Below are 25,803 nucleotides of genomic sequence, written 5' to 3' on the forward strand. Positions count from 1 at the left end.
GTTTTTTTTATTACTTCTTAATACTTGATTAAATCCATCGAATATACAAATAGACAATTGAAATGGTAGAGAGAGGTAACAGCTACATCTAGATTTTAGGAACTGAAACTAACTTATAATGGACATAAAACTGATCTGAACTAAACTGATCTTTAAGTGATAATGAACAGAAATTGATATCCTCAATTGTCTATTGAATATATATGTCACTAATTAACTAAGGCTTATCGTGTAGGTTTCAAATGTCTTAGATTAGGGAGGCCATCTGCATACATTAAAACGTACACAGAATGATTATATCATAAACAGTTTCATAACAACTATGTTACACACGGAGATTTTTGTGGTATATATATTTTTCTAGGTATATACTTTTATTCGTACCAATTCACGGTTGTTACAATTAATTATGTGTTTACAGTCATCCATGTTCATTGTTATGTTTCTTTAATCTGAACCTCACGGTTTGTTCTTCCTCTGGAGTTTAAAATGATAGGTCGATTATCTGGAGCTGACTGAGTCGTTTAGAATAAATGGGACTTTTGTTGCATAGGATACAGCTTAATGAACACACATTGGAAAGGGGAAAAACGAAAGTAGAAAACGCCTTTAATGAATTGGTAAATGTATACTTTATTTCACATTTTATAAGGGAGACATTTGTCAATGTGAGTGAGCGTTTCCTAAATAAGAAAACGGTACAAATTTAAGAATATTTCCGGAAATTAATAATGCTGACATTCATTTCATTTGATGTTCAAATTAAAACTTATCATTAACGGGTAAAAACCTGTTTTGATACATCTTAAACGTAGAGACAAAGTACTACTCTACCTCTTTGCGTCAGTGATTATAAAATTTATAAGATTTCTTTTCATTGTGTTTTTAAGAGTAACTTTTTGCAAGAACTTGACAAAATAAATAAAATCAGATTAAATAAAATTATGTTTTTTGACAGAGTTATCTGCCCTTGAAATGTTCATTTTCAGTGCATTTCAATGAAACTATAGCTCAGTTTACTAAAATGTTAGGAACTATTTTGTCTTTTTTTCCTTGATTCTGATATCTGCAAATATTTAAATTAAATCAAAACGTGTTTTTTTACATAACACATTTCACCCACTGCCTGATTCGTACAGAGACTAATACTTAGTGTAGTGTCATGTTGGCCTGGCCTGATTGATATGATATGTTTATGAATTATGCTTTTTTTCGTATGGGTAACTCTTTGATATTCGTATGGAAGAAAAGCGGAAAATATACAAAACATGGTTTGACAACACGTCTTGATTTGAAAGTGAGACGGTCCGTATCACGTTAGATGGTATGGCATATATATCTAACAAAATTAAAAATAAAAATTTCATAAGTATAATATATCTAACAAAAATTATCAATATTACCTGAAGTAAACTAGCATTGAAGTAACACTCCAGATAAGAATCATTCAAAATGTTATTCATAGTAGGAAACCTTACATATTTTTATTATTGATATTGTGATTAAAATGATATTGATATTAGAATGAATAATTGTACTTTCCATCATAAAGACTTAAAAAGCAACTTAATAACAAAAATAAAAATGTGTAGCATTTTACGGGTGTATCACATTTTACAGAATTTGCATGATGTTTACAAAGACTGTTTTTTTAAGCTTTTATGAAGAAATAGTTTATTTTAAATAGGTGATTTTATTTTTATGTATCTAGGTAATGAAAAGAAAATAAATCTTTTCATTTGGTGTTTTTAACCATTATCAAGCATTAACGAGAAACCTTTCATGTATTTATGTCCGATTTAAGAAAATAGAACTCAGTTTTATCACCTTGTTGTCTTATTCTAAATAGAACTGCGATCAAATAGTGTACTCTTCTAGTAAAGCAAGCTCCGAACAGCGTCTGACGTTCGAATTTTACTGTAGACGATGTAGCCAACTCGCTCAGAAAATGAAAGAATCTTGCATAGTCGGAAAAAAGCGAATGATTTTACGCGGCACTATCCGATTATCAGACGACGTTTGATTTGAATAACGCCTAATAATTAGGCCTGTCTGCAGCGGTAAGCAAGAGAGAAAACACAATCTGCCATTGCGTGGAAATAGCGGGTAAAAACAACCAAACATTCAACTGGAAAATCGGTTTTTCATCAGTTCTAGGTTCTGTATAAAGAAGGATATTTCAGCAGCCATTTTACCATGCTCAATGCTAAAATTATCCAACATTGCATTTATACAATCAAAGTAACGTCAACATTTGTGTGTTTGTTTCTTTTTGTTTCTGCTTTGTTTTGTTTTTTGTTTCTTTTCTTTGTTGTTGTTGCAGTGACCAACTTTAACTTGTGCTCTTATTGTTAAAGATAGCTTCTGTAAGGCCTACTGACGAATTTCCAATCAAAAATTTCTTAGGATTAAGAGATGCGTCAATTACTAAACAGAATTATCAATACACAAAGAAGTACGGCGTTGGAAAATTCGTGTATGATTGCATATTCATAAACTTCGGATCCGGGGAAAATGTAAAATTAACTTAATCAAGCAACTCCCAAACCATTTGTAAAGTCCGGGATGTATAGATGATGCAATAATTAACCATGGTTAAGGGAAAAAATATAAACTGTGTATATAAAATAAAATCCCAATTTGGTTTCATAATCAGAAAACTTCCTCCGATTATGTATCATGACTTCTTGTTTCTTCCTAACAAAGTGGCAGATTTTTCCTTGGTGCAAAAGATAAACACCTTCGTTTATGACCAGCTTTTCTCTGCATGAATAAGGACAGATGTACTTTGTCATCGTAGAATCGGGCAGAATATGTATAAGATGTTGCGCATGAAGGAAAAAACACAGAGATTCTATTGCATTATCCAAGTATTTATACTTAATAATCTTTAGAAATAACCATGAAAGTGTTTGCAAAATTTGCCTTTTTAAGATATTGATATATTGATTTAGTTGAAATGCACTATGGACAAATAGCGGGAAAATTATTCTACACTTTTTCCTTATATAAGCAGTCACAAAGGAAAACTATGACCCGTTGAATAAATCAGTTTTATCAACAGCAAAAGAATTACTTTTGAAACGGAAAGAAGCGACAAAATAAATGCTGGAAAACATTGGCTAGAATAGATTAATATCATTGTGATTCAGGTGGAAATCGACCGAAGTAAACACGTTTGTGAACTTAATACATTTTAAATGTTTCAATTTTCGTGATTTATCAAAATTATATATCATATTATTAGAACTTCAACAGTAAATTATTAAATATACAATAACTCCTAAATATTCCGTCTCAACCATTATTTTGTTAATTATTTCATATTATTTTAATATCATATCAATAATTTAAACACTCTGCTCAGAAACAATTTCATGTGTCATATCGCGGATATCAGAATAATTTAATCTTGTTTTTGACCCATGACTAAACAAAATTATCAAACTGACTGCGTTATAACCCAATTCTATAGGTTTTAAGCTTTCGTTCTTAAGTCAACTTTCACACTTTTCAAAATTAAAGACTCTACAGGAGACGTTATATCCCACATGTTTTACTGCCGTGAAAAACCCCCTTTAAAGCAGTGGGCGCTTACCCTACCGGTGCACCTGGTCCGTGCGCCCAGTTTTTAGTGGAGTCCGAGTTGCTCATGTGCTATTGTTGCTTTGTGTGTATGATTTCAGTTGATTTGTGTTCTCGTTGTTGTGTATGCCTGTTTTTTTTTCATGTCTAGTCTGTCCCTGAATTACATTCTTTTGATTAACGCTATAACCTTGGTTCCCTTGATTATTCTTACACTTAAAATTTTCAGGTTAAGACAGCTAACCCCAGCGCCACAATACTTGAAATATTAATCAAGTCAGAGAAAATTCTCAGCTATTCGTGACGTCATCAATTTCAGAGACTTTGATTGGAGTTATCATGGAATTCTAGAATATTCTCAGATATAAGTATTTTTAAACTTTTGTGGGGCCGGGGTCGGTTCTAGTTACCAATGTCCAAAACAATTTAAATGATGTAAAGAGACTTTAAAAAGTGTCTTGTTTAGATAAGGTTTCAGATTATTCAGGGTTAAGTTTAGTAAGATTTCAATGTATATTTTAAAAATTTAGCAATCACTGTAGCTACCTGCAATTATATCTATTTAGATAACAATATAGAACTGCTAGGATCTAGAAAATTTTTACGATGGTGGTAATGAAATGTAATGTATAAAGATTAAAACAAATTATAATTATACAATTTTGGCATATATACAAGAGCGTCTTAGACTGGATAAGTCTTTCAAAATAGCATTTAGACAATTTTGGTTTAATTTACCGAGTAATTTCAAACCCTTTTTTAATATTCATCACATACAATGGACTAGTGGAAATATATCATTATGAAAATTCTGTGTATTCATTGCCGTGTTATACTTCTCTCGCATGCTCTCATTTATCGGAATCAAACTGTAGAACACGATGAATTTAAAACTATATCAGAGCAAATCTGATTGGTAAATTTTTAGTAATTAGGAGATAACGATAGATTTTTCGTTTCTTTAAGGCTAATATGATTATATTTTCAATGAAACGCAATGCAAAAGAACAATTATTTTTGGTATGTTTTTGTACACACACATAGGTTGAATGTGTTTTAATTTATAAAATAGCTCCAGCACTTGAATTGTAACGAGAGTGGTTTGTCTTTGTATATCATACTTATACCATGAAGGTATGCAATTAAAAATTATAGTAATTTTTAGCAATTTAGAACATGATAGTTTTTATATATTTCCTTTACCAACTCATGCCTTTTCCTATCACATTTTTTACCACTGATAACGTAGATCGTTTTAACAAAATCACATGACTGTATCAGTAATCGAGTGATAAAGAAATTTGTGCTGACTACAACCGTGACAAACACCGTCCGAGGGGATCAATCTAACAGAAATTTAGATATTACACGAATATAAAAGTGTGATCACGGAGCAGTTGCTACATCAAGGTGTAAAATTCATTAGTGGTTTGAATAATTATCCTTTTTTATGCTGATGATTTCTGTTGTTTTTTATCGTTGCATGTTTATTTATTATTAATTTTATTTTTTTTAGGGTGGTGCCTACTTGAAGTATATTCAATCGATAATATGCTACGTACTTTTACGAATCTTATATCTGCATATCACGAAATCTTTAACAAGTAAATTTGTAAATTTGTTCAAAATCAAACATCTTAGGACACATTACAGACACAACAAACACCATGACTAATAGGAGACACAGACATATGATAAATTATACAAAAAGATGGGTAATTAATTATTTTCTATATTTATATAAATAAAAAATTACTAAAGCCGAGGTATATAAAATTCCTGCATAGAAATTATGTAAACAAATTAATAAGCATAGTTAACTATAAAATTTATGACTAAATTGTGATAATGAAGCGAGAGTTCTGTAGCGTTGATTAAACTTAAAAGGCTTTCGCTTTATGCATTTTAATTTACCACAAAAATGCATCAATTTTTCCGATCTATTTAAGTGTCATCATTAGATTATAGTAAATAAAACATCAAAGGACTATGACAATATTAAAATAATTTACAGGGGTGTTGAAGCGTAGACGACTAAGGTATAATATTTTATACATTTTAAGTTCGTTTAATACGATGGCTGCTAATAACTGTTCACTCAGTCAGGTAGGGGTTTTAATTTATGACTTGTCTCGTTTAACTAAACGACAGGGTTTTTTCTTGTTTTTGCTCTGTAGTTATGATTTTGATTTGGTTATTATTTTGTTGTTAAATATTAAATGTGAATTTGATTTCAATGTTGTTACTGTTTGATACAAAGGTTGAATTTTAGAATTTGTATCGAAACTTTTTAGAAAGAGAATACGTTGTACCAGCTACCTGACTTAACAATGAATCCTGATTTGATCAAAAAATTAGAACACAGTACACATTCTTGAAAAAATGTTTTGTGATATATAATGAAATCATAGTCTCAAACAATAGATAGTAAAATATAATATGGTCAGAGTGTCCAATACGTTTGTTCATGAAATACAAGACATATTCTCTCAGTTCGGAAAGTGTCAGTAAATTTCCAGGAACAAAGAGTAACCCCGGCTGAGCTGATCGGCGCTGCTTGTAATAATTTTGTTGTCTTTCTTGTTCTAGTATACCCTGTTTGCACTGGCATTTGTTATCTTCGCTTTTCCTACGACTCAAGTATCAACAAAATATTATTTGATAAGAATTACACAACGAAATTGATTTTTGTTTTTAAAATGAACCAAAACTCATTATTTCTTCTCACACGCGTTCAACTAAGCTGCCAACATAGTCAAACTATTTTTTTATTATATTGTATCCTTTAAAGTAAATACAATATATTTTTTTCTATATAAGATGTTCAAAATGAAACGAAATAGAGAAGAATGGAGAGGGTAGATATGACATTTAAATGTCTTTAAGATCTGTAGTTAACCCTTGTTCTCAATTTTATATAATTTAAGTTTAAATACTTTATAATACAAATGATTTTTTTTCGTAATAAGAATCAGAAAATAGGGCATTAATAAAATATAATGTGATACCCCGCCGCGTTATTGGGAAAAAAAAGTGACGTAAAATGTTCAAAATGTTCTCTCTCAAAAATAATATTTGGATTTTATTAAAAATTAAAGTTAACATGGAACTTGTGGAACTAAACAACTTTAAATAATTGTTTAAATAGTCATTGCTCTGTTCACAAGTTATAATCAGGGGATGGACAGAAGGACAAAAGTTAAAACGGACGGACGTGCATGCTATTTTTCGGAGGGTATCATATAATACCTCACTACTTCGTATGGCAGGGTATAAAAAATGCCTTATAGTCGCACTATAGTCTACTTATTCAAATAAGCATTCCGTCATATCCTTTTACAGTCTTATGTTTTAGTTATAACCATTTCACGGTCCAAGATTCGCGATAAAACAACTGATAAAACTCATTTATGGCATGGTTCAATAACATATTCACTTTCCAAGTGAAGTATCATATCAGTTTAAATTTGAATATATGTCTTTTTTATCGTTTCTAAGGATATTATCTGTCGTTCCAATTGTTACTTTCACTGTTTCCATGCGAAAGGTATTCTTAATATTTATCAAATTACTTTAAAAAAATTACTGACCAATTTGTATTTCTTATTTTGTTGCCAATCAAAAATTAAAAGACATCAATTACAATGTTGATAAGAATAAATCAATTAATAGAATTGCGAGATTTTTCTTGAAAAACATAAATGTAGAAAAAAAAATACAAAAATTTTAACAATTCAACATATAATTACTAAAACACATGACTATTTTTATTATATTTTACATTTTAAAGGCTGCGAATTACTCTACACATTCGATTTTCCTTAAAAATAAATGTCATCACCCAAATATATGCCATTATACGCCATGCTTATTTTTGTTTTAATTTTAAAATTCTTACATCCTCTTCATAATGGCATTTCCCTTCAACTTCATATAAGTGGAATACCACTGAACTACGATTCGAACGGTAATCACAAATTACAATTATAATGATCAGACCATAAATATAGGCACTTACAACAAAGGGCATGAAATAACCAAACTATCACGCACATTGGATTAAAAATAAGTATCGTTTAATGCTCGGATCTGTATTATTTAGAAAATGAAACAAATGTGATGAAACATTTCTTACTCAAAGTGAGCCACAAGACAACGGGTGACACTTTTACTTTTTATATTTTATTTCGCAATTATAGTAGCGTTTGTGTATCGTGGAACTTCAGGGTTAGCCAATAACAATATGACCAAAATAATTGGTTGATATAATCTTTGTTAATGAAAAGGGAACAGATAGATTGACAAAAATATTTAAAGAATGAGAAGGATCTCATTATGTGAATTGATTCTGCTTAAAACTCAATTATTATTCCATATGCGTTTAAGATTACAAATGCAAACACATATTTGTTTTGAAAGACCACTGTATTTGAAAATTACAGACGATCTGACACTATAATGCGTTGAGTGCATTTTAAATTAGAAAGAAATCATACTTGAAAGTGTTCTTGTTCTATTGAGACAGTCACCAAGAGGACTAATAAAAAATAAAAATAAACACAACAAACAGTTTTAAAAGCTTAAATTGATGATGTGCACATTATCTCACACTGCAGATAGATACGAAAACATTGTTCGAAATATGATATACTATAGATTTGGAGTTTTTCGAAATAAATTTGAAGACGGTATCTGCATGTGTCTCTTTTAAAAATGCAATTAAAAGCTTTTAGTATAATAAACTTTGACTAAATACACATGTACAATACTGTGACTGCACATAGCGCCTTTTAAACTTTGATCGTCAGGTCAGCCATGAGTGACTGACAAATGAGTTCTGTATTTTTAAAAATGTTTACAATGTCATTCATGCATAAATGAATATAAAAAATATACTGTTTTAACTGTGGCAGAGTGGACACTATAAATGGTTTTTAATCTATTGCCGATTGTATTTCACGCTGGGAATATATACTTAAGAGAAGGTCCATGTAAAACTCAAGCGGGTCCTGTGATATTGGTGGCACATGGTAAATTTTATTCAACTGATTTTTTGTTCAAATTCAAATATCATATATATGTAAAATGGTATAAAGTTTGTTTAAAATCGACAATGGATAGCCCAGAAATTGACTTAACCTAACAATGCAACCACATTTTGCTCAAATTAAAGAGTTATCAGAATACCACCCCCCCCCTTTTTCAATAAATTTCAATGAATTTCTATGTAATATATTTCTTTTTAATTGTTGAAGTTAATCAAAACCCGACCTTCAACTTTGAGAATAGATTCATTTATGATATAAATTGGGGAAAATATTTTGGAAACAAAATTTGTCATGTGCCACGGATACCCTGGTGTTTGCATGGACTTTCTACTTAACACTGTATAAGTACTAATTTCTATGATATTAATTTTTTTACGACATCAAGCGTAATTGTCATAAAAAAATAATAGATCATATTGACTGAATTGTTAAAAGGGAATAAAAACTGAAGTTACCTGAACATATTACACGGTTACTCTATAATGCTACGAAAACTTGTCCTGAAATATGATTATATAAATACAGTAACATTTGCAACATATCAATCCGTTTTTTTTAATAAAATAAGTAAAATGCTGGTATAACTATTTTCTTTCCACACTGCTTTATTGTTTTACAAAAATTTGTTCTAAGTACATGTAACAGTAGCCGGAATACCACACGCGTTAGATTTATCACTTGAACTTAAAGAAGTCAAATGTGATATATTTCCTGAAAATTATACCTCAATTCTAAACCGTCTACTCCAGAAAGTGTGAGTTTTTTTTCGCTGGAAATATTTTTCTGTGACTTAGAAGTTATTGGTAAGGATAGTAACATAAGGGTTTTATATTGGGGGAAATATACTGGTCGCTTTATAGTCATATATATTAATTTACCAACGTTTTGACGGTGAAGGGTAATTACTACCAAACTAATAATCATAGACAATACGCCAATGGAGAGAATCAAAAGAAAAGTTCATGGAACAATAAAGCAATATCAAGGTTAAATCGGGAATTGGAAATCACAACAATTGTTTTGGTACAGGAATTTTAGATATAAATGGTGGGTTGAACAAGGTTTTACCACGCGTTAAACCCGATCAACCCGAGAGTACTATATCAAGAGTCACCGACCTGTGGGATGATATCAGTCGAGAGTTGATAATGCATGTACTACAAACGTGGAAATTTCATGTTCAGTGTATTCTATGTGTATTTCAAGTATGTTCTGAGTAGAGGTACGACACAGGGTGAACGGTGTGTAATATAGGGTGTGCGAGTAGATCTAGAGGTGTGGTATAAGGTATGCGATATTGGATAAACAATAAAAGTTTTTAACAAACTAATATTGTACATATACAAAAATGATATATTTTAATCTGAATACATGATATAAACATGATGAAATAAGTAATCAGTAATAAACTGCATCGTGCATGCTGATTATTGACATCTCCTTTTAGATTTATATGCTTGAAAATGCTGTTTTGAAATCTTAACTGTTCTATAAATAAAAATCATTAACAAAATGTTTAGCAAAGATATAAACTTTTTACGTGATGTCTTTATAAAAATCAGACAGGAGGTGAGTTACGCATGTCTAAAACTCACGGATTTTACCTTAATTTCTTATTCAGAATCAGTTATCAACCACATAACCAGTCTTAGTTTTTCTTTTGGGTGTTGCGCTTTTGGGAAAAAATGTATAGATAGTATATAAAATTAGCACTTTGCAAGAGTTCTCGTTCTTGATTTCGCTTGATTTGGTTGATTTTAGTTGGGATTGAAGTGTGGTTTCTCAAAAATACAGTTCTAATTACAGAGAGGACAATTGTTACATAAAAGTGTATCATATGTGGACCAAATAAACATCCTTTGTTCCGTGAGTTTTTCTACACTATGAATCACCTTACCATAGGTAGTATCTGGATTTGATATGGACTGGTACTTAAATATACATTTAGTTGAACCTTGTAAAAACCTTTATGCGAATGTTATAGTCTGTGTGCCAAAAGTGTCAGTAATAAGATAAAACACAACAGCAAAACACGTGACTCTTGCGTTTAATGAAAACTTTACCATGTTATGCGACAATGTGAATTATGTGTAATAGTTGATGTGTTTTTATTGATGCAATTAGTTGACACAAACAAAATATCCTGAAAAATAGTTTTGTTACTCTACTGATTGGTGTCGGATTGATAATGGGTGACTGATTTGGTTGTCGTTTTGCTACGTTAAAAGCATGTAACATCAAATCGACTTATGTACATGTATATTTCAGAATTTTTATTTGATATGATAATATTGTAGATTTGATTTCAAACTTTGTATTTTGTATTTATAACTGACGCAAATGAAAAGTAAATAAATTCACATGTATAATTAAATTTATATCATTCAACAAGCATGCGTGGTAGGAATCAAATTTTTGGGGGTCATATAGTGTAAGAGCGATAATCTGTTTGACGGCTTAATTTTAGGGAACGATGACTTATCTGAAACTGATTGATGATTGATGACGGGTTACAATTGAGATTCACACTGTAATAGTAAATCTTGTTCGAAAACGTATTAGTTAAGTGCTGTTTTGCTATTGTTATGCCGATGTTGTTGATCATGAAGCAATGACTTTTACAAAATAAATCTATATTTTAAAAGTGTTTTAAATTAGAAGTGTAATCAAAGGAAGATAAGAATTAACTTTTTGTTTAATTCAAAAAATTGTAAGCACGGTAATAATGGAATCACGAGTCTTAAAATGATTGTATGTGAGTCAGTTAAAAGTTACATGGACTTTTTTTTCTCAATATATTTTATTTTTTTCTGATTTTCTCCAACAAAAATATAGCCTCTGAAACACTCAATTTAAATAAGATCAAGGTACATTATTTTGTCAATAATTGATGGGTCATCATATAACTCGTGTTACAATCTCGTAAGATTTGAATGATATTGAAATCCGATATCGTGGACTTCACATAATACTTTGATATTAAATTGAATTGAATGATACAAAAAAAAAACGAGACGCCTTTTGCAAGAGATACACTTTACTCTACAGACGAGTAGATTATTTAAATATTTGATAATAAAAACTAATTTATCATTTTGATGCCTTTCTAGATAAACTAAAATGTCATTAATAAAAACGGACGACGTAACACGTGAGAAGAACATCTTATCCCCTTTTCATGTCACAGAAGAAAAAAATATTTAATCTTCACTTTCATTATGTATTGTGCAAATATTGGTACGTGCATTTGTCGGAGGTTTAATATGATTTGTCAATTTTGTCAAGAAAAAAAAGATAAAATGACAAATGTATAAAATTACGCAAAAATCTTAACAATGCAGTTTATAACTTACAACGTCATTAGTGTATAGACACTTACAAATAACAATATAATCTGCATATTATAGATTGATATTACATTTTCCGTCTGTTTGACACCTATGGTTTAACCCTTTTCTTCTATTACAAGGCAGTAAGTGCTTCATTTTGAGTTATTATAAGAATTATACCTTTTTTATTCTTATCAGTGAAATTTGTATCCGGCATGTTTAAACTCACCGACAAAACTATTCGTTAACATTCTTGTCTTGTTCCCAGTGTTTACTTGTTTACATGTTAGAAATGAATAGTAAATTTTCAGTAAAATACAAGATAAACTGCCATTTGAAATAAAGTGAAAGGATGTTTTTTTTTTATTATGACAATGTAAAAACTATTGTGTATAACATACATGTTTTGGAATATCTTCAATAGAAAATGGGCGAATGATATTCCTGCAATTCAATGAAATTAATACTATAGCTTTTCCTCAATGAACTCGATATTTTTTTTCATATAAATTGATATTTGAATTTATTTCCCCAAATACTGCATCAACAATTAAGAAATAGAGAGTTTATATTATTTTTTTTATTATACATGTAAGTATTATACGAATGACAATATATTTTTTCAGACCATACCGTCATCCTCTGCATAATATAATTTTGAGCGACAAGCGACATTTTACCCAGTTACACCTTCTGATCATCATTTATTATAATTGATCAAAAGGAGAAGATAAATTGGCTTCTTTCTTTTGATCAATTTGAAAATTTTGCATATCTTTACATAAGTTACCAGGGCCTCGTTCTTACATTGTAATGTTGTAGGTGATATAACTTTGTGACATAATACCACGTTTACATTTTGTATTGAAATCGTGATTTCAATTGTACTATTGTAGTTTGCATACTGATAAATTCCTGATTACGAGTACCAGAATGGTGGTGTCATTTTTAAAACAGACATGGTTTTATGTATATAAATTAGCTGTTGACTCATTAAATCAAACATAAAATATATTTTATAGCTCTTCGATTGTTCTCCGTATCAATTTTTTTTTGTTTGTTTAAAAAAATTAAAAAATCGCAGCCCCTCTTTTCAAGAAAGATGAATATCTCGTTTTATTCATTATTCCGACCCGTTCAGGTCCGGATGTCAAAAGAATAAGCCTGCAACAGCGCTAAGCTTGTCGTAAAAGGCGACTAAATAGTGCTCAGGAACCTAGCCGGGGACTAGGGCGCCCTGCCCACAGAGCAACAGGGATATGTGCCCCAGGTGGTGGAATTGGGTACCCCTGGCGTGTTACATGCTGGGGTTGTCAGGCCATAATGCGGAAAACCTGACCGCAAACCATAGTGGTGCACCGTGTTGGGAAAGATGCCACGTTCCTTGCACGTTAAAAAACCCTATCGTGGTATTCTCCCGGAGTAGAAACCGTAGGGCTACGCCACAGGAGGCTAAATTGCTCGACCCTACCCACCTCTCCCTATTTCAAGTGGCAATCAAAATTTCTCGACCCCGTTTTCCTTGTGTCCCACCCCATTTAACATTTCATCATCATTTCATGTTCATTTTATCATCCACTTCATGTTCATCGCCTGCATATAGCTGAAATATTGCTGCTCGGGCGTTAAACCCCAACAAACAAATAAACAAAATATTCATTATTCCATAAAGTAGTACCTTTAGTCTACGTGTATCTTGTATTAGTAAACTCGTAATATTCTTTCAATCGATCATTGATAAAGATATAGTCCTTGCTGTTATTTTGATCTCTTACTTCTAACTTTACGTGTGTTTATTTGGTGCCTGCATTTAATATATATATAGATATATATATATATATACATTCAAACGTGTCTTTTCTGCCTTTGTATATTACATCATATCAATGTCTTTACAAAACAAAAGTTTTTGTGTAAAATTACTGCACTGGCGTCTATTATGATACAAATGGGTATCGTTTGGGAATGGATTTAAAATTGAAATAAATTTACAATAAAACAAGAAAAAACTAATTGTGCTGTGTTTAACAAGCAGATTCTTTAAAAGGATTTTCGTTTGAATACAAACTAAACTAATATATTAAATTTCTTACGAAATAAAACAAAAAATTCCATTTAATCCATATGACAGGTTTAAACCTTTTTAGACTGAGATTAATGCGTGTGAATATTATTATATTTTATTTATTTGACAAAAAAGTGCAAACAAATTCTATTAAGTAAAAATGTGATAATGTATTTCAAAACTACTACAAAAAGGGTGATAACAAAATGTTTGATTTGATGAACTGATAAGGTATCAATAAGAATAGGTAGTAGTGAAAAGAAAGGAAGGCCAAATAGGAAATATTGATAGAAAGGAAGAGAGAGCGAAGGTTGTAAACATTTGCAAAGTTCCTATCGAGAGACAGGCCCTTTAGGTGAAAATAGTGAGTTAAACAAGGTTTTATATTGCACTTTAAGATTATATTTTACCGGAAATTGCAATACATACAGAAAAAATAAAATTGTTACTAGACAAAGTTAGTTAAAACAGAAGTAAAAAAAAACAAAAATAAAAAAAAACAAAAAGATATTTTTGATGATATCATGAAAATCAATCTTCTATATTATCAATACATTTTGGTTATTTTATGTTCTTTGTTGCATGTGTCTGTTTTCCTTGTCTGCTCTTTGTCCCTGGATTCCATTCTTTTGTTTTCCACTAGCATCTTGGTTCCCTTGATTACTCTTAGCATAAAAAAGTCAATAAAGACAAAAGCTTTAAAAGCGGATAAAAGCAGAAACTAATATTTTAAAATTATACGGAGAACCTGGATCCCACCAATGCGTTGATGCATGAGAAAATAAGCTTAGAATTTATAAATATATCATTCAGTTTTACAAAAGTCTGATTAAGTTAGCTATATATATGATCAGTTCATTATAGTGAAAGTACTTATATTCGTAGATTTCGTGGTTGACACAAACCACGAAATAACGTTTCAACGAAATACATATTTTTCTTTCATTTGTACAGGGGAAATGTCAAACAACAAGTTAAAGAACACCGAACCATAGATTTTATCTAAAATCCTCAATAATTGATGTCCATGAATAAAAGTACTCTCTCAGTATACAGATCAATTATATTGGGTATTACAAATTGAATAATTATCTAAATTAATTTATATTTGGTTATAAACGTTATGCCTGGTTTTGCTCACTTGCTGTTTTCGTTTTCAGACGACGGCACACTTTCGTTAAACTTACCAGTGATTCCTGTTGCTTAAGTAAAGTTACACTATGGCATCACAGATAGGAAATTCATATATTAAGGTCGTAAGTGCATTAGTTACAGGTTTGTTTGCGATACTAGCTATTTTTTGTTTCAACTGTCAAAACTGACTTTGAAGCATTGTTCTGTGTATATCGTTCTTTCATAGTAAAGTATATCTTACACAACGTTGATTTTATTTGTGTAGTTGTTAGGTACATGTTTACATTAAATAGTCTATGGTTCAGGTAAACTATGGAAACATTTATTTTGGGTGTGTTTTTCTTTGTTACTATAAATGTATCTGTCAAGAAATATTTACATATATTTAATGTTAAGGCTGCCATTATATATCATTTCACTGTATGGTCGTTCTAATTTTAAAATACATTGTCTTCCTCTAAAAATGTTACTGCCTTAACAGTGAAACTGAGTAATCTTGATTCCTTCTATGCATTGAAAGTATTATTGTTCGTGTGATACCAATTTGCGCGGATTTCCTTTGGGTTGTTTAACTACGAAACTTGATGCGCTACAAAAAGGAAAATTCAGATTCAAGTCTATTTTACAGTTGTCAAATCAAGGAATTCAAGAATCATCGAACTGATAATTTTCTCAGAAACCAAGAAAGTTTGTTCCCATGAATAAATGAACTTTCACAGTAATTTTATCAATGATCAAAATAAACACATGATAGAGGCCATAGCTTTAGAGTCATATGTGGTCATTCAATCAATTGGCATTGAATTGCGTGCAAATTTATTTGTGATACGATAAATTATTAATTAATGTAATTAGTGAATGTAAGTTATTAATGTGAAAGGCATTTTTACAGAGTGTAATTAATTGTTCAGTGTTCAACGTTATCTTAACTTGGCATGCAAGATGGTTACATAAATACTCCACGTTGTTTTTAATCTGTGGGTTGTTTGTTTTCTTCATCTACTTAGCTGTTTTTTTTATTTAATACGCCATGTTTTTTTATTTAATACGCCATGTTTTTTTATTTAATACGCCATGATTTTATGTCGTTTTATTTCATAGTTGACTTAACAGCTACATATTTTAATATAAATATAAAGTGTGAATACCTGATATTGTCGTCTTTCCCAATGATAAACTTCAACCGATATTCCACGGCATTACTCAAAATTTATTACTTGTGAATTTGTGCGTGTCCCATTTATTTATTGCCGTTTCTAAACCGCGAGTTGGCTGATTTTATTATATCAATAGTAGTTTCCATAATGGAAACTTTGTACATTTAATAGAGGACGAAGTCCTCATACCGTAATCAATACAACATTTACCTATGATCTTGCAAAATTTCAGTCTGACGGAAATGTTAATATGCAATACAGAGAAAGGATCTTTACTAGTTTCGTATATTTAACCAAAATAAATGATGATGATGAATATTTTTTTCTCTAATGCTACACCGTGTTCATATGCTATCAAATATTACACCTGTTTACTATTATGAGTCCGGCAATAATAAGTTTCGTCTACATTTATATGCATACATTTTCGCGTGTTTCATTCTTTCGACAGCATGGCATTGCTCATTTCGGACAGTAATCTAGTCTTTCGTGTTGGGGATTTACATCCCTTTGCTCAAGACTGAAAAGAACAAGTCAAACACTGGAATATGAAAGAGTAATCAAGGGAACCAAGGTTATAGCGGTAATCAAAAGAATATAATCCAGGGACAAAAACCAGACATGGAAAACAGACACACACAACAAAGAACATAAAGTAACTAAAATCATACATACAAAGTAACAAAAGTAAATGAGCAACTTGGACTCCAATAAAAACTGGGAGCATGGACCAGGTGCACCGGTAGGGTAAGCGTCCTCTGCTTTTCTAGAAACACCCGCCGAGTTGCTCATAAAAAGTCAAGTCCGGGGTAAACAAACGAGGAAAGGTAAATTATGACCCGTTGAATAAATCAGTTTTCATGGTGCAGATGGATACATCATAACAATCCACGAGTTCATGATGACGACCATAAAACTTCTGTAGTGATGACTTCAATCTTGTAGCAACATAACCCTGTTCCAGAAGCCTATTTGTCAGAGTTCTAGCGCGATGCAAAAAGTCTGCGTAGCTTCGGCAAGCTCTGGCAAGCGATTTTTATAATGAAAAAAACGCTCTTAATTTCTACTTAGATGGTCTTCATTGATGGTCTTCTTCCTTTCATACTAACATCTTTTTGACTTCAACAGATTCGAACTAAACTCTATTCTATACCTTCTTTAGGTATTCTTTACTACACTCCGTTTATTAAACATGACTTTACTGTTCTGTTTTTAACCTTTTCCTTTATAAAGACTTGTGGCCATATTTCAGATACTGATTTTGGACCCTTAAACCAATTTGTGTTTAAGGTCAAGATGAAGAAAAACGATTAAGTCTTCCACTATCATCTTGTCAACAAGGGTATAGATGCAATTAATTTGGCTAACACCATCTGTCACAAAAACTTCACAACCAAAATTCCCCCATTTTTCAAAGACAAATCAATACCGATTATTTCATATTCCTATACTTCACCTATTGCTTGCAACATTTTTAATTATAAAAGGCTGTTGCATGATCTCGAGATTGAGAACTTCAAGACTAAACCCTCTGACTAATCTTGCAAAAAACTATCCATTCGTGTCACGTCATTATGGGAAATGTAAACATCATAAAAAAGACTCTTTCCGTAATGTTGTTTCTTAAGGTCCCAAGTAATGTGAAACAATCCATACAAACAACGCTACATAGGTTGATCGGCAAAATATACCACCTAACAGCTTGCAAAATGTTTAAGATGTAAACGTTGGTCTCCAGTCCTACCACAACATTAGTTACTGGTACTAATTTAATGTGGATCCTGAAATTATCAAAAACATCATTGTTACTCAAAAAAAGAGGGTACACCCATATACAGATATGTAGTGATTTTTAGAAGTTCCACATACTTCGTAAGAAATTATTCCAAATTATCTCCAAATATACCGAAGATGTTTTCAAAATGCTGGATTTTTTATCGACAACATATTGGTCCAGTGAGGTGCTTGCGATTTTTAACAAAAGATCGGCATTTCAATGGGAACGAATTATGCTCCTCTAGTCGCAGACGGATTCCTTTACTTTTATGAGAATAATTTTGTTGCTGATCTTAACTAAAGTAGGAACATGCTTAGCCAGGTACTGTGATCTCGGTTTCCGCTATATAGATGACGTACTATCGTTAAACAATCCTAGTTGCGAGGATTTTAAATATCGCATCTATTCCAAAGAACTTGAGATCAAGGATACTACACTGTGAAGTCAACTTTATATCCTGACCTCCACTTAGACATCGATGGTAAAGGAAAACTATTGATTAAACTATACGACAAACGCGATGACTTTTCATTTCGTACTGTTAACTTTCATTTCATCTGTGGCAAGATCCCGTCAGCATCTGCGTATGGAGAGTTCATATTACAACTCTTACGTCATGCCAAAACTTTCCGTAACTACGCAGATTTTATGTTTTGCGTTAGACTTCTAATAATAAGGCTTCTGGAATCAGCTATATTGCTACAAGATTGAAGTCATTACTTCAGACGTTTTATGTTAGTAAACATGAACTTGTGGATCGTTAGTGTTTCCATCTGCACCATGCTCTTTGTCCCAGGATTACAGTCTTTCGATTTCCGTTTGGTTACTTTGATTACTCTTTTTGTACCATTGGAAATGAATAATAAATACAACGCTTATCATGTTGCCCATTTGATACGAATATTTGAATAAATAACTGTATCAAAGCTCTAGTAAACATTACATAAAAAAGCACAATTCAACTTCAATTTAGTTTTGATTTTACTGGTCCTTCTTAAATGGTAGTTCATTTGAATAGAGCAGACGGTAGTAAAGATATACAACCGTGGATCAACGGATTTCTTTTTTTTCTTTTTTTGTATTTTATGCCACCCTTAGAAAATTATTGCATACGGCTGTTCATCATTATTTTGTGGACATACTTGACTGGCTGTGATAGTGTCACATTGTGTCTAAAACTTGATTTGTCGAAAGTAATGTTGTAAAGTTTCTTATCCTATGTTATTCCTTTAAGGAGGTAGACCTAGGATAAGGGACTTAACTCTTGATATCAGTGATATGTTTGTATCATATTCAATTTCACCAAAGTCTATCATTTGAAACAAAATGAAATCAATCCAAGTTACTTTGATGATTATATGAGATTAATGTAAAATCTTGAATATAAACGTTCCAATGATCTGTAAGAATTGTGTCCCCTACTCTAGGTCTACCTTCTTCAACTGATTTTTTTTACCCAAAGGCATTTACACAGGCAATACTAGATAGGCTAAATGATCAGACGTTATGTTTGTCGTTTTATGAAAGTGTATATAAAAAAAATTATAATCGCGCTGTTCGATTCTGTGTAACAGTTTTCGTTTCTTTATGAAATTCGTCAATTTGACATTGTTTTGCGTCTTTTTGATCTTCTAATTTTACATTTTACTTCTTGCGTTTCTATATTTTACTTTCTTAACATTACAATTTACGAATAACGTATATTATAACATTAATTTAAACCATGTTATATTAAATGTAGGCATGAATGATGTTTAGTGTTAATGATAAAAAAGGAATAACTGAATTTAAAGAATGTTTTCACACATGTAAATTACATAGTTATAATAAGTAATATAAACGAAAGGCATGTCATGTTGTATTTTTTCCTGGTTATATATCAATCCTCTAGATTCTCGGCTCGTGTTTTGATACAAAGGAACGCTATCAAGGCAATTTTTATGACAAAAATATCAAGCAATGTACATAGCCGAGTAGTCTAGGGCGCTGGATTTTGTGCAAGCGGTGTCACCATAGTGGTACGACTTTGAGTCCCGCAGTGTTAACAACCACAAATGACCCTTGCAAATTTGACAGTTTTAATATCGTTTAGAACTTTTTAGACCCTTTTATATTTTTCACTTTCAGTTTCCTTTTTGTTGCTGGAGTACACAGAGGGAACTTTTTTATTTTGACATTATTTGTCGTTATATTTGGGGAATTCATATTCGATAAATGTACTAATACTTCATCTTTCAGAACACACCCTATTTTAACTTTAACTTTTGAATACTCTAAAATATACAATTTCATTATGAATAACTGATATGGTGTTTAACTGATTGGCAGTGTTAAATGAGCCTTTTTACAAGTCATTTACAAATTGCCAACATTATAATCCTGTTATTAATTTTGATACCATGCATTCGTTATTGGAAAGATAGCATCACTTACTGACGCCTATTTAAAATTTTGAATGTGGAAAGTAATTGACATGAGGTTGCAGTACTCTAGACCACCCATTTAGATATAATGTGAAAATCAAAAATTTAGAGATAAGGTACTGCCTAATAAATGTTTACCGAAGATACAAAGAATGAAAAAGTGAAGACATTTCGCATTCAGCTATAAACAATTTTTTTTAACTTGTGTAAGCGCATCAATTCTTGCAATGTACTAATTTTTTGCTATCTTTACGGTGGACAGTAAAGCGCAAAAAGTAAACGCAAAACCCGCGTGTTGGTGAAATGGTAATGAAGGGAAGCAAGGTCATAGCGGTAATCAAAAGAATGTAATCCAGGGAGAAAGACCAGTCATGGAAAACAGACATACACAACAAAGAACATAAAGTAACTAAAATCATATATACAAAGTAACAAAAGCAGATGAGCAACTCGGACTCAACTAAAAACTGGGAGCATGGACCAGGTGCACCGTTAGGGTAAGCGTCCTCTGTTTTCCTAGAAACATCCGCCGAGTTGCTCATGAAAAGTCAAGTTCGGAGTAGACAAACGAGGAAAGGAAAACTATGACCCGTTGAATATATCAGTTTTCATGGTACAGATGGATACACCATAACGATCCGTGAACATGACAGATTTCGCAAAAATTATCATCTACAACAACGAATGCTTCCATTGCATTAGGACATTAAGTATATCATAAACATAATTAGATTCAGATTTGATATTCCAGTTAAGTTTTTTTTTCTAAAAATAAGACAAGAGGTGATTCATGCATGTCAAAAACCCACCGAACTCATTTTATTTTTATTAAGCAACAGTTATAGGCCACATTTCAAGCCTTAGTTTTTCATTTGGTTCTTGCACTTTCAAGATAAATGTATGACTTTATCAAAAGTACAGATCTAAATAGAGAACAAATAGTGTTATATGAAAATATAGCCCATGTAGATTGAAAAAGAATCATTTTTTGTTGGGTTTTTCCACAACATGAATCACTTTACCACTTCACTTGCAATGTGCAATTTTATGTGGACTGGTGCTTGACTATCAGAATTTGCCTTATACGTGACTTGATGATTTTATGTCGTCATTTAAATACAAGTGTTATTCTACAGTTCGATTTTTGTAAAACAGATTATAATGCAAGCACTATATACTTCCAAATATTCTAAGCAAATATATATTTGGTCGGTTATAATAAAAAAAAACATTTCAAATTGAAATTTATTTCAAATCATTCCTCATTTAAAATTTCCAAAAATTAAATCACTTCAAATTGGAGATTTTCAATAGTTTGAATACACGATGCATCAGTGTATTTAGTGCGACTGTGTAGCTTAAAAAATATATCAAATATTTAAGAAGTCCATCGATAGTTTATCCTGATTTAGTTTCTTTACACCTTTTTATTATATGAACTCCGTTTCTTTTCGATGTTGAAAGCCTCAATACGGATTTCGGAAAATTAATATTTGATAAACGATTTTAGGGAAAGATCTTTTTTTAAAGTTCTTGTTATTTTGGTCAATTCTATATCTTGTTCATGTATACAATGTTTACGCAGTTTCTTACCATCGAAGTAACATTTGTGTGATGTTCAGTGATCGATGAAGTCGATTTTCCATGTTAATCCATCCCCTAATTTTTTTATACAAATATTGTACTATGTTTAAATGAACGGCAAAATATTGACGTGTTATCTGTATTTTTATCAATGACACATTATTTAAAGCAAAAACACACTTATCAGTATTAATTGACCGTAACCAGATGTTGTGCAGGTGTAAAACAGTTGTAAGAGTAAATCCGATCCAGCCGCACGGGGTTGTTTTATATTTGATAACATAATTTCGGATACGGAATAAATATCATAGTGTGACGTGCTTCATGTGTAATTATACTTATTATGCAATTGTATCTGTCGTCGTATTTTGCCATTAACTTTAATTCGACTCATTATCACAAAGAAAAACTACGTTAGACCGCTGTGAATATTCCAACGTCTACTCTACGGCATAATCTGGCATGACATAATACCAACGTCAATAGGACGTCGAAAGAAACGACTAATATACTTCAATATTTGGTTGCATGATGGTGCAACCAAAATCCAACCAATATCCGACTTTGGATTGAGTCATGAATTTACTGCATTAAAATTGAAATAATGAAATCGTTTTCTTATTAAATGCAACGTTGCAATGAATGTTACCTTAACTATGAATTAATTATTGGAGGTAAATCGACTTGTCTATTACTTCGTTTTTGAACACAATATAGTGTTCTGTTATTTAAATCTTAAATTAGAGATATCCGCGTTTTGACAATACTGGACGTCGCGGGTCGTAGACATGAGGGACCTGTTGTCATTCGATAATAAAATCATGATAAAACAAGCGTTTGGCAAAATGTTTTTCGGAATATATTCAGTAACGTTTTTCTATATTTATTTGACTTTACTTACACTATTTACCTTCTCCGATAAAACGATTTAATGTGCAGAACTTGGTTGCTTTATCAAAATGTCACTTTTTAAATTACTATATATAGTACACAATTTCCCAATTATCTGAATATACATATATGTATTTATTCATTTAATGTTTTTCAACAATATTATGAAAATAGATAAAATATTTATTTATAGCCCACCAAAGACACGAAAGTCTAGTCAAGGACGTTAAAAACCCCATCAGCCAGTTAATTAACTGGTTACACTTAATATTTGACATTTAAGATGTAACGACCCAAATCAGGCTGGTACATGTACCTTCCTTTCTTATGTCACCACTCGAATGTAATTTACTTTTGTTAAAAAATCAAATAAAAATAACAAATGTATACTGTATGAATTTAACAAGCTGTAGAAATTTGATTCCATAGCGTACCTAGCGTAATTTTCAACACCTGAAACTGAGAAATGTTATATTGTATAGAAATAAAAGAGAAGGTCACCCTCCATGAGCTGTTGTTAAGTGCGAACTCCAAAAGCTTTGTTTGATATGAAAATGGCATTTGTGACGGTTGTCTTTCTTCAATCTGAGATTAGACAAATTTCAAAAATTTGAAATGAGTCATTGATACATTTTTGTATACTGTGCAAAGTCTGAACGAAATGCGATAGAAATTGATATTGAAAATTCTAGGTCGATATTGACCGTTCGTATCAACGAAACTTCCTTGTTCGCTTATTAAATAGAAAAAACACATTATGTAGCAGTCAAGCTAAGAATCATGCTAAGGTCGATTTATGCTTGAAAGCTGTACAGTGGTTTTATCTTTGTAATCTGTTCAATTTGGTCTAATAACAAATCCTTCATTGTTGAAAACTTTAATGGCTCCGTGCATGGGAGATATACTTTGCCGGGTTATATAGGGGAGTTTTGGTGGGAAAACTTTTGCATACTTTTCTTCTTTATCACCAGTCAAATTATAACTTTAACGAATAGAGTCAATTGAAGATTTTATCACCTTATTCACATGTATCATTATGTTTATTTTATATGACATTTATTACATTTTTTGCCATTTTTTGCCATTTTTTTTTTGCAATACAGCATTCGACACGAAAACTTCGGTCTTTCCATTTTGCCCGTATCGCTACGACAGTTTTATTTACCAAAACCCTAGGAAGAGCAACAAAATTTTCATAATAAAACTTCTTAAACAATATTTATGGTTTGGTAAATAAAACTATGAAAAGAAAAGTGGGGATCACTTGTCAAAACATAGTTATAAAAAAATTGATAAAACCAGGGAAAATCTGACAAAAATGGCATGAGGAGCGAACGGACTTAAATCTGTTTCTGATAGAAAAATTTAAATCACCTAATCAAGTATCCATCTTACTACCTAGTAAAGCCCATCAGAGAATTGTCATTTAATTAAGGGGAGAACTACTCTTTTCCATGAAGTTAACTTTGTTACTCGCTGTAATTATCTTTTCAGAATGACACTTACAACACCATAGATTGAAGCGAAGGGATATTCTAATTATGCACCGGAAATTACCTTACTTTCAATTATGGATAATGATCGTTAACGTTTTATCATGTGTAGAGGGATGTTCTCTTTCATCGATCTCGCAATGCACGTGCACGGATACAGCAGTGGCTTGCTCGGGCATTGGTTTTACGGCAGTTCCAAGTGAATTCCCGAACGGAACAACAGAGATGTAAGATACCGTCTTCTTTTTCCTAGTGAAAACGTATTGTCAATAGATTTATTTATAAATCGAAATATGATCTTCTCAGAATTAACCATTTTGTATCAGTAAACAGATTCCCGGGCAAAATAGAAAGGCTATTTATGGGTTTTTATATCTGGATAAAAGGGAAGGTAAATAAAATAGTTTTTGATAATAGATAATTAAGTATTCAATTTATAGAATAAGATATTTTTTCACCAATAATATTTTTTTAACATTTTTTTTCATTTATCAAAATATTCTTATAAAAACTCTAACACATATTTCCAACGATTCGGTGGTGTACCAACCTTAGTTTAAAACTGTTTTCACACATATGACTGTTTGTTTCCATGGTATTATCACTAATCCAAACGGATAAAATTCACATAAAACATTATCAGCGCGTGAAAACAGGAATGAGATACGACCTTTATTTATATACTTTAATCGCATTAATTTTCGCGGTGTACTAATTTTGGCGATATTTGGACAGAAAAGCACGAAATATAGAATTAAATTTCAACAATTTATCGCGCTAATATAATTTTTCGTAACTGCGAAAATTGATAATCGCGAACATGTCTATATGACAAAATCCGCGAAAATTAATAAGTTTACAGTACTCACAGTGTAGACGAATGAAATTGCATATATAAAAATAAAAACAAGACAAAACTGAAAACTCTTAAGTAGCAGTCTTTTTAAGAATCATGCAAATTCTGCAAAAAATTATACACCTAAAAAAAAGGCTACATATTTGTATTTTTGTTATTAAGTTGCTTTATGGGTCTATATGATAAAATGTATAATTATTCATTCAAATCTGCTTACTCTTAGGAGAAAATTACATTAAAAATGCGATAGATTCTATTGTATTTGAGTGTCATTTACATATTTATCTCCCTCAATTTTGAAATCTACAGTGCATTCTATATAATTTTTTATATTCTAAGAACACAGGTTATATGAAAAACTGAATGTTTATTTCTGTTTATTATGGCAATTCAAATAAAATATCAAAAATAAAAATGTGTAGGCATTTCACCCATGAATCACACTTTGCATGATTCTTAGC

The 25,803-nt window shown here is 31.2% G+C and overlaps 1 protein-coding gene across 7 annotated transcripts in view; it reads left to right on the top strand.

The window, feature by feature from the left end:
• Nucleotides 1-342: 342 nt before the first annotated feature.
• Nucleotides 343-25,803, top strand: part of LOC148612683 (uncharacterized) — a 41,948-nt gene continuing 16,487 nt past the window's right edge. Inside the window, exons 1-3 of one of the 7 annotated variants that reach the window (XM_088594337.1) lie at nt 409-620; nt 15,188-15,283; nt 24,488-24,713. In XM_088594337.1, coding sequence (XP_088450463.1) covers nt 24,535-24,713 — 179 coding nt within the window. In that variant the 5' untranslated portion in view covers nt 409-620; nt 15,188-15,283; nt 24,488-24,534. Of the gene's footprint in view, nt 365-407; nt 621-5,611; nt 5,692-15,187; nt 15,303-24,487; nt 24,714-25,803 lie in introns of those variants that run through there. The other 6 variants (XM_088594336.1, XM_088594335.1, XM_088594338.1 and 3 more) reach the window with 6 other exon arrangements.

This window comes from Perna viridis, chromosome 7 (assembly GCF_037379345.1).
Source record: "Perna viridis isolate PV_CMFRI_1.1 ecotype Kerala chromosome 7, ASM3737934v1, whole genome shotgun sequence".
Classification (NCBI taxonomy): domain Eukaryota; kingdom Metazoa; phylum Mollusca; class Bivalvia; order Mytilida; family Mytilidae; genus Perna; species Perna viridis.